Raw genomic sequence first — 14,102 nt, forward strand, 5'->3', positions numbered from 1 at the left:
GCAGAACAAGACAGAAGGGGGCCTGCGTAGTGCAGGGAGACTTCATTCTTCGAAGCTGTTACCCAGCCACCACTTTCGTTTTCTGAAATGGAAGAGTAGAGAAGAGTAGAGAAACTGAAGGATAGGGACCACACCTAAGGCTACAGTCAATTATTCATAAATCTTTGACTTTAGGGAGTGGTCACAAACCCAACTGTGTGTGGGCACAGACAGAGGCCTTTTGGAAACAGGTCCTGCTGGACCAAACATCAAATTGTCTGACATTGTGCTTCTGGACAGGACTAAACTCTGCATTTCTAGAAAGTTCCTGGACATGTTGTTGCTGGCCTACACATGACACTTTGAGAATCTCTGCTGGAGAGAGTGGTGCTTTCCTCATAATTTTTCCTTTAGTTAAAAAAATTAGATTAACACACAATATGATGATATCTCAGATTAACATGAGATTTTTTTCACGTAAAATTATATTTTCCTAATTCTCCCCCCTCCTCTCCCACCCCATGGCCCCAGTCTCTTTTCCACCTTCCTGTTCCATGTGCTCTGTTGCCTTTCCTGCCTTACTCAATGCCTTTAATTCCCGCCTGTGGCCTCCATCCTGGTTTTATAGTCTGTACCCGCACTCACCCCTGCTTACATGCACATAGCCATTGTTAAACTAGATCCTCATGAAAGAGGAAACACTTAACTAAATGTATGATTTTTTCCTCCGCCCCATTGCTCTAGATTATAATACCAATACTAATAAAAATGGCAGATGTCCAGATAAAAAAGAGCCTCAGCTTGATGTACAGTATTACAAAAGGCTATGTCAAAAGTCAGGAAGATGCCAAACTTTTGGTAAGGCAGATTTCCGGTCGCGAATCAATCTATCAGGTAAGAAACTGGCAGTGGGGTGGTGGGGTGGATGGGAATTACTTTACTTAGATATATTCATGTCTTTAAGATCAGCGTGTCACGTGAGTGACCAACAGAGAGATTTCAGTAGTTGAACAGGTTCAAATATTTGTTATACAAGGTGCTTTAGAGAACAGTTTGAACTTTTTATGTGTGTGTATGGGGGGCATGCATGTATGTGAGTGTATGATTGTGTGTGTGTATGTACTTGGGCGTGTTATGAGAGACCCTTTCTTGAACAAAACAAGCAATAATAACAACAACAATAATAACTCACCAAAAAGAGAATTGAAATTGCTTAAGGAAGCCGAATTTGAACTGAGCACTTAAGGAGTCTCCTGGTGAAGCCCGTAGATGTGGAGTTACTACTGGCGATGAGACAGGAATTAAAACAATGAATGAGTCAAAGATGAGTCTCTGGTCCAAAAAGAGCTGTCATGTAAAAGTTCATAATCACATACATAGGGATGGTTCCTAGGTTTAGTCTTTGGTTCAGCTTTCCTTACAACTCTCAACTTTTTCCCCCTTTGCCATGAGAACTCCTTGGCATGACTTTCCAAGTTTCCAGTCCAGCCCTTTGCTGTGTTCCCTCTGCTAACACATTTGTAGACCCTTTAAACCATTGTTTTAAAGTTTTTGACAAACTGGGCAGTGGTGGTGCATGCCTTTAATCCAAGCACTAGGGAGGCAGAGGCAGGCAGATCTCTGAGTTCAAGGCCTACCTATTCTTTCTCCTGCTTCAGTATTGGTCATTCAGCTCTTTATTAGACCAATCATGTTTTAGACAGGCAAAGTAACACACCTTCGCAGAGTTAAACATATACAACAGGAAAAAATGCAACACATTGCAATACATCTTTGCATCTTTAAAATAAATGTCCCATAGCATAAATGAATGTGGAATGTAACATTCCACAACACTTGGTGATTCTGGAAACTGGCTTCCAGGTTAAGACATTGCTTCTCTGGTAGTGCTGTCTTTGCAGGAAGGAGTTACTGTTGCCCAGAATCTCGGTGTGAATACAAATTCAGTTCTGCAGGAAGGAGGCTTAGCACCATGCAAAAAAAGGGTGGATGTAAGTTGGTGCCATAAGGAGTCTAATAACTATTATTAATATCGAACTGTTTCATAAAGATTACATATCTCATTTGTATATTCAAAGCAAGAGACTTACTAGGTATAAATTTTAAAAGCCCAAACAGAGAAAAACCAAAAATTTTGTTTTGCTTAAGCTTAAGAAAACAGACCACTTATTCCTTGTAAGTAATCCTGTGACAAATAATATCTGAGTGCATTGCAGGTACCTGTGTGTGACAACCCAGGGGACTGTGCATTGTTGTTGGTATGGCTGAGAATATGCTTTAGAAAGATTGACAGAGTGAATTTTATGAGGAGCAGTGCCTGGGACGCAGTGAAAAATCTCACAGTACCTGTTATGTGATTGCAAAAACAATCACACCTCGGTGTGGTGTGCTTAGTCGGTGTGGAGCTCCTTCCTCAACTGTTTAAGGAGTGGCCTTTAGGGCCCGGGAACTCATTTATACAATGTGTTCACATCATCCCACTTGTTTTTGTGCTCTTGGCAAAGTAGATCCCCAAACAGATGTTCCCTCGGCATCTCTTCAAATTGGTCTTTGTCAATGGGAATTCTTAGCAGTGTATAGTGTAGTGCAGAGTTTCTTCCTCTCCTCTCTCCTTCTGTCTCTTCCTCCCTCCTTCTCTCCCTCTCTTCTTTCTTACCTCCCTCCCTCCCTTATTTTGAACTAATAATAGTTACAATGAAGCATGATACTTATACAAAACACCAGCCCTGCAACATTCACTTCAATTTGAGTCCTGGCCTGGGGATGCCATGGAACTCTCCAGACAACAAAAGCTTCCCCTAAATCAAACTAAGCGAGAACTCCTCTGTGATGCTTCTTTAACTTTTACTCAGGTGATGAAGCCAGGATTGTACTTGGTGTAATGAGAACTATTTCTTAATTTCTTACAGAAACTATATGACATTTTGGAAAAAAACAAACGAGAGGCTGTTAGAGAACTAGGTGAGTGGTTGGAGCATTTGGTTTTTTGTTTAGTTTTTTGTGTCATCTATAGATTTTATTTCTTTGTGGTTCTGAAGGCCAGAATCCCAGATGCTGCTGCTATGAACGTTGGTTTCTGGTGAAGACTGGCTTCGGTGTGTGTGTGTGTGTGTGTGTGTGTGTGTGTGTGTGTGTGTGTGTGTATGTGTGTGTGTTAGACATGGCTGTCTGATTGCTGTGCCCCATTTGACCTCTTCCTGCATGGGCAGAGGGACTCCAGTGCCCAGTTTGTCTCGTGAGATCACATCCTTGCAAGGCGGGGGCTCAATCCTTACAGCATCATTAAGCCTCATCACCTCTAAATATGGTCACATGGATTAGAGAGAGCTTCAGCATGTGACATTGACAGGGCCCAATTCCATTCTTGACAGAGGAAAAAAGACCTGGGAAGCAAAATGCTCCAAACATCCAGAGAAGTTTCTGGATAATTCAACCTCAGACAGGTATTTTCTCCTTCCCATGTGGGCATATATTCTGTTATTTAAGTTTTTCAACTTTCTGCAGTGAGCATTTGTCCTTTTGCAATTGGAAAGGTTGCACTGTGCTGCAACACTTGTCTCCCTGGGGGAGCCTTTTCCTGAAAGATGCTCCTCAGGGATCTCTTGCTCTGCTCTGTGGATGCCTTATCCTCACCACAAGCTCCTAGTTCCACTTGGAGCCATATGAAGGTTACTTTTGACATGCAGTTGTTTTGCTTAGTGTTGTTAGCTTGCCTAAAGTCACATAACTAATAAATGGCAGTCAGATCTCTAACTTTGGTGCATCTTGGAACTAAAACCTATGCTCTACATTATAGCTACCTTTATTTCACCAGTCAATTCATTTTAGTGTACAAATGTGCAAGTATCTTCCACATGTACATCAGATGTTGTGCTCAATGTAAAGATGACACATGAAATGTTAATTTTGGCCAAGAGTCTTTGTTATGTTTATTAAAAGGGAATGAGTATCCCACTTGATCTCATAAGACCCTTCCACCTAAGTCCAGATGCTTTTTTGAATGAAAGTTTTTTAGTTATCCAACCAACAAAAAATATGTAGAGGATGAGGCAGAGACATCAAAACAGTACTCTAGTGAAATGTATTTTGGTATAGAAATAGGCAAGAGATGGCATGGGGATAAGACCAAGGGTGGTTTAGTTGTGGAGGAAGCTAGTTTTCCATTTTCTCATCCATATGATGGGGATGCAAATTCTTCCTACCACCTCAAGAGTTCTGTGTGAAACTAGAATGGAAGGCTATGTACAAACACTCCGGACATTCTAATACAATACTAGTTGTTATTGTGGTTGTTGCATAGGTTGCCCACTAAGTCTAATTTTTCTCAGGACTCATAGAGCACGAAGGCCGAGATGTTGTCATTGCTCTCAAGACAAAGCAGGCAATCCGCAATGTGATTGCTAAAGCCCTGAAAAATCTCACCTTTCTATGGTCAAGAGGCATCATTGATAAGCACGAAGGCATTGAGATGAATAAGGTAGTAACTCTGTTCCCACCTCATTTGGTTCCATAAGCTCAGGCATCTCAGGATGTAATGAGAGGAGGTATTTGGGAAAGTGTTTAACCACAGGTGCTACCTGGATAAGTCCTGGCAGCATCTTTAATGCCTCTGTCAATCAAAGGTAGTGCTGCCTGGCATGCTCCAGCAGTTGGAATGCCTTGGCTGCAAGTGACAGAAGCCAACTGCAGCTAGAGTCACTGAAGAAACAAGCATGGAGATCTAATAAAAAGGAAAAGGACTCAGAGGACTTGCAAGCTGTGTGTGCCAGGCTTCAGGAAGGGACCTGAAGAAAGCCTTAGAAAAAATTCCAGATTCTTTACTTCTATCAGGATTGTCTCTGAAATCTTCCTCTGGCTTGTACTCTAGACTCAGTAGATTTATGTACTTCTTTATTTCTGCTTCTCTATTTACTGGTGGAGTTTGTACTGCATTGTTCCACTGACTGGAGCATCCACAGAGACTGTAACATAGTGTTTGGAGGGAACCAGCTCTGTGTGTGTGTGTGTGTGTGTGTGTGTGTGTGTGTGTGTGTGTGTCTGTATGTAAGACAGGGTAGGATGTAATAAATGAATTACAAAAATGACAAATTTGACCTGAGTTAATAAGTGAGAATAAGGGCAAGATACTAAGAACAAGAAGAGTATAACACACATGGTGGCAGAGGGAGGGGGTGGTGGGCTGTCTATCAAAACTCAAGTTAGCAGAAACCTATTTAGATTTCCTTTCACCTCTTCACAGAAACAATCACCACAATTTTACATATTTGTTTTTAGGTACTTCTTGCAAAAATAAAAGCCTTGAATAACTTTCCAATGGCAATCCCGCCTCCAACCCCAGACAAATACCTGCCCAACATTGTTTGGATGGAAAATAAAGATGTTCTTATTGAGTTCTTCAAGGTAATAATGTCTTCTGTTCTGACTCAGGCTTAATGTAAACATTTTCCCTTGCTTCAACCAATGACTAAAGAAAAGAATATCAAAAACATAAACTTTAGTTAAATTTAAGCTCTGCTCCCCCCCTCTTTGGTTGAAGGTGTCAGAAACCTAATTTAAGCAAGGAGAAAATGCCCTGAAGGATTGGGGTTGCTTTGACAAGTGAAGAGCCATTTGGGTGTCTTAGCTTGGTTTGCTATAGCAAAGCACTGCAGAGCAAGTGGCTTGCAAACAACAGAAACTTACTTCTCACAATTGTGGAATCTGGGAAATCAGGGAATGATCAGATGTGGTGTATGGTGAGAGTGTGCATCTGGTTCATAAATGATGTCTTCTTGCCGTCTCCATCCGACAGAAGGGGCAGCTCCATGTGCTTCTTTTATAAGGGCACAAATCCCAAACACCTGAGCTTCACCCTTATGACCTAAGCACTTCCCAAGGTCTCTACCTCCTAAAACTCTCACACTGGAGCCTGGGATTTCCGCTTAGGCATTCCCGGGAGACACAAATATTCAGTCTATAATATTAGCCAACCTTGGGCAGGGTGTAAGACCTAACAGGAATCTGTGAACTTCATTTTTATTTTTCTAATGCTTAGGTGGAACCATTGGGCTCTTGAATCCTAGGTTCTGTGCTTTGGTTCAGACTCTTAGGAAGTCCAGCTGGTGCAGCTTGCAGCAGCTGTCCAAAGGGAACCCTTGTTGGCAGGATCTTCTTGGGATGGTTTGGGAAAACAGATGGCTTCTAACAAATGGGAGAGGGGTAGCCTGGGACTGGGAAGAAGGAATTGAAAGTTGCTTGTTGAAGCTCACATCCCATGTAGCTTATTTTTAAAAGTAGAATTTTAAGATGAAATTAGAATTTTGTTTCTTATAGGTAATAATTTTCATAATGATTGACTGACCACCCAGGAACGACTGGGAGTCACGGTAAAAAGCATGAGAAGATAAATACATACACTAATGACTCCCAGTCATCTAATGTACAGCCCAGCACAGCCTTTCTCCCCTCCACAAGGAGTCATATATACTATTGCAGAGCTGGTAGATTTTCTCCCCCTGTCTACAGATACCATTCACCATGTCAGTGACTCCTTACTCTAATGTTTCACCATTTAAGTCAGATTTCACTGTAACACAAATAATCAAAACTAGAGACAGATATTGGAGTTCAAGCTGAGGATCAGAAAAGCAAAGCATGCAGCCACTATCTCTTACCTCTACCTCAGACTGAAAGTGGTGATCCTGTCTCCGTGAATCCTCAGAGTGCAATGCAGATTGCACTGTTCTCCACCAAGCCTCAGCCTGTAACCCTCTGAGTTCCTGTCTCCTCCAGCCACATCACTCCTGCCTCCACCTCCCTAGTGCTAGGACTATAGGTATTTACCTGTCCTCCATGGCTAGCTAGTATGGCTGCTGGGATTAAAGGTGTGTATCAACACTGCCTGGCTCTGTGGCTGTGGCTAGCTTTGCTTTTTGATTTCTAGTTGCTTTATTAGACCATAAACAATATATCACCACATTCACCTGGCTAAAAATCATACCATGGGTGTGTTTTAATCAGGACTAGCCCAGAGCTCTTGCCTGGGTTAACAGCAGAAGCACCTCTTATTGTAGACGAGTTCATTCTTACTATATGTTAGAACTACAAGGAAAGAAAATTATGAAGCTAATTCCCTTCATTGCTTCTTGCTTCCAGCTCCCGAATATTAGTTAATTAAAGGGAGATTTATCAGTATGGGGAGATGGCTCCGAAGGTAAAGCTTGTGCTGTGCCAGTGTGAGGACCTGAGTTCAGATCCCCAGAACCCACGTGAAGTTGGGGGTAGTAGCACATGTCTACAATCCCAGTGTCCCCAGGTGAGATAGAAGGCAGAGACAGGAAAATTTCTGCCAGCTCCCAGATTAGCTATCGGTTCATGTATATTGGTGAACAACAAAAAGGAGACCTTTAGTAGTAGGTGAGGACTGACACCTGAGATTGTCCTCTGCTTTCCCACATGTGTACTGACTGTGGCATGTACACACACACACACACACACACACACACACACACACACACACACACACACGAGAACAGTCCATAAAGATAAGTGCAAAGATGATGGTAGAGATTCAAGGCTGACATAATGCATAAAGCAAGGAACTAAGCTTAGGCAAAGCCGTTGGATTTCTAACTGTAGAATTGCCAGTGCTCATGCACCATCACACAGTTCAGAAGCATGCAAAGTGAGAGGTGAGAGCTGCTTTCTTGGATTTCAACCTCTTGCTCTGAGATGGCCAGTATGGGTGATTTGGAAACCTGTTTACTGCAGGTATTTCTCAAATGCTAACTGCCACCACACTTTTCCTATTAAAATTCCTTAAGTGGGTCACTTTGATTAAAGCCCAAACTCTCTTCAATGCCCTTGTGCCTCTTCGAGACCTGGCTCTAGACTTGTCTCCAATGGGGCTGTGTTATGACTTTTATGGGCCCTCAGCAATTTTGCTTTTGTAGGACTGTTCCTCCACAAAAAAATATAGGAAAAAATCTACTTTATATCTGTTGGTATTATAAAATTAAGCATATTAGCCCGGGGAGATGGTAAAGTGTTTGCCATGGCAAGCATGTGAATCTGAGTTGGAGTCCCTTGAATGCATGTAAAGCCGGACATGGTAGCATTCATCTGCAATCACAGTGCTTGTTGTGAGATGGATTGTGGGGACGGAAAAATTCCTGGAAGCTGTGGCCAGAGAGCCTAGTACACACCATATCTCAAGAGACCCTGTCCAAAACAAGGTGGAAGGCAAGACAGACACCCAAGATTGCCTTCTGACTTCACCAGCAATACACACATAAACACAAAAATGGGCACACATTATACATATCAACCCATACCACGGACCATCCCAGCCAGGTATGGGAGACAAGGATTCTCGAAGACTAGGTGGGTAAGGATTCAGCGGTGACAAACAGAAACAAACACAGAGGCAGTTTGAATCTGAGTGTGTTTTGCAGCTTTCAAGCAAAGCTTTTTATCCACGATAAAGAATAGTTTCTCAGAGATTGTATTCATTGAAGCAAATCCAGATAGAATGACGTCATTGTTGTTAGGCACAGTAACATACAACTTATTCCAGGCTAACAATAAATCAGAAAATCATCCAAGACTAACCACAGCTAACCACCCATTTTCTAAGATAGGTTAATAAATTTTTATGGTCAGTTATTGTTTAACATTTGTTGCCTAGCTCTTGTGAATCTTTGAAATATTGAACTATTTTGACTTTTACTTATCAAAAACTTTCTTTACCAAATGTTTAAACCTACTCTCATTGCACATGTACAGCCATATGAAGTTTTATTGTTGGGACAGTTTTCATTAATACTACTTGTACTTATGTGACTGATGTGAATGATTTGAAAAGTGCTGGTTTTCCTGGAGACGAGGTCCTGGTCAGTGACCACGTCTCAGGGGACAGTTCCTCATTTGTATGTTTTGTTTAAAATGTCAGCATAGGCTTTCAAGAACATTTTGTTAATATGAGAAAAGAATAGAAGTGCAGAGATTGCCATGAGTACTCTGGCTCATTACTTTTCTCCAGCCAAGTGTTCCAGAACTGGTTCCAGGAGACCTCCTTCTTTTGAAGTTATCACCTCAGTCTGTGGAACGTGTTACACAGAATCTACTGGAGTCAAACCCACACACCAAAACTGAACATATTAAAACATTTTCTTTACACAAAGGCATTATTATCATTGCTGTTTAAGAAGAATTTAAACATTTCTGTGCATCCATAAAGTATGTAGAGACCTACACTGCTACCGATGCCTTGTGATAGCTAAGGCTGGTCTCTGGTCCTGCTTGAGACATACTGAACCTTTTGCAGTTATCTCAACTGTATACACTGCGCTTGCTACTAGGTCCTTTCATATCAATATTCTATCTGCGGCTCTTCTTTCAGGCCTCAGCTTAGCTATCTCTGCCTTGCTAGTGGAGGTATCACAAACAACTGAGAGAAACTATCCTTTCTTCACTGTCCCCGAGTGCCCTGTTCCTGTCTGCTTTACCATAGACATCACACTTCATTGACAACACCTTCCCCAACTAACTAAAAGATCTCCTGTGGCCAAGGAGTTGATTGCCTAGCTTGACATTCATAGTCCAAGCCCCAGTGAGGGCTAATCATTCCCTTATTTGTTCATTTGCTCCATCATCCCCTAAACATTTACTGGGCGCTAACATTATTTGCTGTGTTAAGTACTGATCACAAAGTCTTTGCTTGTTTGCCTGTATTTTTATTTCTTAAAATTGAAGTGATATGTGTATATACTATACTAACAATCCCAGAATATGTTTTCCATTTTATGCTACCTGAAAACCATTTTTAATTTTAAAAAAGTTATTTGTGTTTAGAAAAGTGATCTATGAAATTTTAGGGTTGAACTCTTACCCCTATTTTATTTCTTTCATCCAGGAAAGAACTAAACTTACCTATTTTGACTACGGAGATATTATCTGTAGAGAAGGTGAAATGCCACAAGGAATCTTCTTAATTATTTCAGGAATGGCAAGTGTAAGATCAACTAATTTTTCTTTATTTAAAATGTGTTTTGAATATATTGTTGTAAGTTAGGGGCAAGTTCTGGAGCTGAAAAGTTTGAAATTGAGAGTCTCTTTCATGTGAAACCATTTCCATGGTGAGGAAGTGTGATGGTTGAGACAGCAGCTTCACAATTAATACTCAAATGTGCTTCCCATTTTACAAAGTGCATTCCGAGTTGTTACTTACTCTTCACAACAAAGCTGGAGGAATTAGTGGTATGAGGATGTTCAGATGAAGGAACCAGTTAGTACTTGGTCTCATTCACCTGAATGGGAGTTCAGGCATAAGGGCTTGGCTGTAGCAACTCAGACCTCACAGAGGTCAAGATGTATGAAGATTAAAATAAAACTCAGTTGATATGAGGAGACTTTTGTTTGAGGAGAGAGAGAAACAGACAGAGATAGAGATACACAGAGAGACTGAGTGAGATATATATAGAGAGACAGAGATATACAAGGGAAGACAGTGAGACAGAGAGATACAGAGAGACAGAGAAACAGAGACAGAGACAAATATACAGACAGGGACACAGAGACAGAGAGGCAGAGATATACAGAGAGAGACAGAGACAAAGATAGACACACACAGAGGGAGAGAGAGGAGTGAGAAAGGGGAATATGAATTCAGTAGTGTGATGGGGGCAAGAATCCTGTCTCTTCTTCATACTGGTATCTCAGTAGCTGACGACAGAGGTCAGTGTGACTTACACAGTGATCAATTCCTATTTTCCAGCTGATGCACTTACGTGACAAACATTTGTCCTAGGAAAAAGAATATATTTAGCTTCCAAATTTTAAAATTTGTGTTTTAGACCTTTCACTCTGATGAAAATAAACTACTGTGATAAAATAATATGAAGAAAATGTAATGCCAAGAATCTGATTCTAGGCAGTTTTGTTCATTGATTAAAAAGGTTATTTATTTATTTTTTATTACTATCACAAGCAAGCAGTGGAAAGTCTAGGTAGATGATTGAAAAAACTGACAAAAATCTCAGCTCATTTGGTGTTTATTTTCCAATGGAAGGATAAAAGGAAAGGACACAGTGTATAAATAAACTAGATGTATAGACATTTAGTATTGTAAAAGATGTGTCCTAGGAATTAGGATCTCTCTAGGAAAACTTCATGCTGGTGATAAAGATGGCCCACTTATAGGACCTCTGATGCAAAGGAAAAAACACATCATTGCTTGCCTATGTTCAACCACCTTTTTTTCACTCTTGTAAAGTCCAGGATTCTGCCTAGGGAATGTTATTGCCCACAATGGCTGGGTCAATAACCAATTAAGATATCCCTCACAGACATGTCCACAGATGAGCCTGATTTAGATAATTCTTCAACTGAGACTCATCTCAGGTGATCCTAGGTCATGAGAAGTTGACAGGCTCTGTGTGTGTGTGTGTGTGTGTGTGTGTGTGTGTGGTGTTCCTGGTAACAATACTAGTGGTCATTAAGAGACAATATCTTGAATCTTTTGGATATGGCATTCCCAGAATCTCACCATGGCTATCTGGTCCTGAGAAATTTGTTTTGTTTTTTGAGACAAGGTTTCTATGTATAGTCTGGTTTTCCTAGAACTCATTCTGTAGACTAGACTTGGCTCAGACAGAGATCCAACTGCCTGTACCTCCCGAATGCTGGGATTATAGAAGTATGCCACCATTCTCTCTCTCTCTCTCTCTCTCTCTCTCTCCCCTCTCTGTCCTTTCACAGTATTAGTGTCTCTCATTGCCTATGAAGAATGAAGAAAACAACATAGTATAAAGACCAGGAAAATTTAATTTATTTATAGCTTTGTCCATAACCATAATCTGTCTCAGTATTTCTCATAAAAATGAATGGAACATAAAGGCTAGGAAATATATACATGGTGGTAGTTTTTCTCCTGGGAAATGAGTCTTTCTTCTGATGCCAGGAATTCTGTGGGTGGCTCATCCTTATTCCCAGCATGGGAATCCCAATTTCTAGCCCCTTGTGTCCTCTGATGTTTGGAATCAAATTTTGGTATATTTATAATTCGATCTCTTTGGAGTAATGTTTAAACATGTTTAAACATGAAATTCATTTCTGTTTCTTATATGCCTTCTACATATCTTAAAGGCATTTTTATACAGTATTTTTTGTGCTTACATTTTTGTGCCTGCATCACATAAGGTCAGGTATAGAATTTCCCATTAGTGATGTTAGTCCACAGAAATTTTCAGATTTTGGAGCATAATGGATTTCAACTAACTTCGATTAGGGCTTTCCAACCAGTAGTACATTAAAAGGATGCAGATGGGAAGAGATTAGTTTTAATTTTTTATAAAAGTAGTCAAGAAAGGCAATGAGTTTTATTATTTAATTCTTATAAGAATCTTGGTTTTCGTTGTTGTTGTTTGTTTCATTTTGTTTTTCAGTGTTAGTTTTGAACTTGAGGCCTGACTATGTTAGGCAAGTGTTGCATCCCTGAGCGACATCCCAAGCCCAACAACTTTACTTTTTATGTGGGGAAAACCTTGGCCTTGATGTGTTAAAATATGAAATAAACCATGACTTTGTGGAAGTCAATTCTTTTCCTCATTCTTGACACATCTCATTAAAGAGTTGTTGGCTTTCTATAGAACAATTGTAAGAAAGAGTAGAAGCTATTGTTATACTCAAAGAACTTGATGCTTTTATTTTCCTTTTCATAATCTCCCTCCCCCCCACAGTTGCATAGCTCATCTCCCACCTTTGGGATAGAAGCAACCCAGAGGACTGAAAGGCAGTTCAAGACTATGTATACAGAGTACTGCACCAGTGGGGATGTACTTGGTGAGCTGAGCTGTTTGCTTAAGCGTGAAATTGAATATACTGCCATCTGTGAAACTACTTTGCAGGTAAAAATTGCTTGCTTATAGGTTATTAGTTAGTCCTTAATAAGGAGTGCCAGTATCTTTTCTTTGGTTGGGGTCTGATATTTTATTTGGTCACTTGATCAGCTGATCAGTATAGACGAGTCAGAGAAGAGAGAATTAATCTCTCATATTTGAGGCTCTGCTGAGCTCTGCTGCATCCGGCCTGTGAATAAATTATTTAACCTCCTTGAGTCTTGGTTTCCTTATTATTTAAGTAGAGAGGATGCCTGTCCTTCGATGTTGTGGAGATTAGAAAATTGTCTGTAGTGTAATGCTACGTAAATTGTCACCACTCTGAAAGCAGTATTTGGAAAGAATACTCATCTGTTTTCAAACTCCTTTCCTTTTGTTTACACTTGCCAAGTAATATGTTATTTGTTCAACAAATAAGTGACCTGAAATCCCATTTGAGGTGGAAAAATCCCAATCAAAAGGATCTAAAGGTCCTATTACAAACTGTTCTCAGTGCTAGAGTATCATAGAGTTGGTAGTTGATTGAAAAGATGGTGGCCATCTTGCTTAATGACTGACTATATTTTGGCTGTCTGTGTCCTGGTACCTTGTTATTTCAGGCCTTTTTCATCTCTTTGGAGGATTTATATGAAGGTTTTGATGTCTTCTGGCCATCACTAGAATATAAAATATGGCTCAGGTTGGCTCTTAGTATTGCGAATCAGTATTTTGAACATGATATTGCTGGTGAGGTAAGTTATAGGAAGAAAATGTGAACAAATTAGTAAGTACTATTTTTTTTTTAAATAAAGCACATCCAATATTTTTTAGACAAAGATAGAAAGGAAGGTGGTATCTGAGTTTTAACTACTGTTAAGTCCCTGTGGGCCATTAACCCTCTTGTCAGGGTTAATTTTTCCAGGCTACCTGAAAGATCCTTTTAGAGAACAGAATTAGAAACAATGAAATGGGTAGATCTTCCCAAAGCTGAGTATATCATTAATCAGAAGAAGTTAATGAACAACCCTGAGCATACATCTCCTAGGTTTTCAGAACTTTTGGTGAGATGACTAAAGCCTGTCTGTGAGCTTTCCCTCTAAAGAGTAGGGGTTCAAGTTTGTCCTGGGCCAGCATCCTGTGCAGTCTTGTATTTGTAAGTTACTTGTGAGTTACTGTGAGGCAGAAGCTGTGGAGGTGACAGACTCAAAGTTCAACAATTTTTGCTGATTAACTGTAAACCTTGGGTTATAAACAGTGCATCCTCCAAGC

The 14,102-nt window shown here is 40.3% G+C and overlaps 1 protein-coding gene across 1 annotated transcript in view; it reads left to right on the forward strand.

The window, feature by feature from the left end:
• Slc9c2 (solute carrier family 9 member C2 (putative)) overlaps nucleotides 1-14,102 on the forward strand; it is a 54,381-nt gene that overhangs the window by 33,562 nt on the left and 6,717 nt on the right. Inside the window, exons 17-23 of the mRNA XM_051186089.1 lie at nucleotides 724-873; nucleotides 2,889-2,940; nucleotides 4,308-4,456; nucleotides 5,254-5,379; nucleotides 9,872-9,970; nucleotides 12,696-12,863; nucleotides 13,454-13,585. Of these exons, the coding sequence (XP_051042046.1) occupies nucleotides 724-873; nucleotides 2,889-2,940; nucleotides 4,308-4,456; nucleotides 5,254-5,379; nucleotides 9,872-9,970; nucleotides 12,696-12,863; nucleotides 13,454-13,585 (876 nt within the window). The remainder of the gene's footprint in view (nucleotides 1-723; nucleotides 874-2,888; nucleotides 2,941-4,307; nucleotides 4,457-5,253; nucleotides 5,380-9,871; nucleotides 9,971-12,695; nucleotides 12,864-13,453; nucleotides 13,586-14,102) is intronic.

The sequence above is a fragment of the Phodopus roborovskii genome, unplaced genomic scaffold (assembly GCF_943737965.1).
Source record: "Phodopus roborovskii unplaced genomic scaffold, PHOROB, whole genome shotgun sequence".
NCBI classification, from domain to species: domain Eukaryota; kingdom Metazoa; phylum Chordata; class Mammalia; order Rodentia; family Cricetidae; genus Phodopus; species Phodopus roborovskii.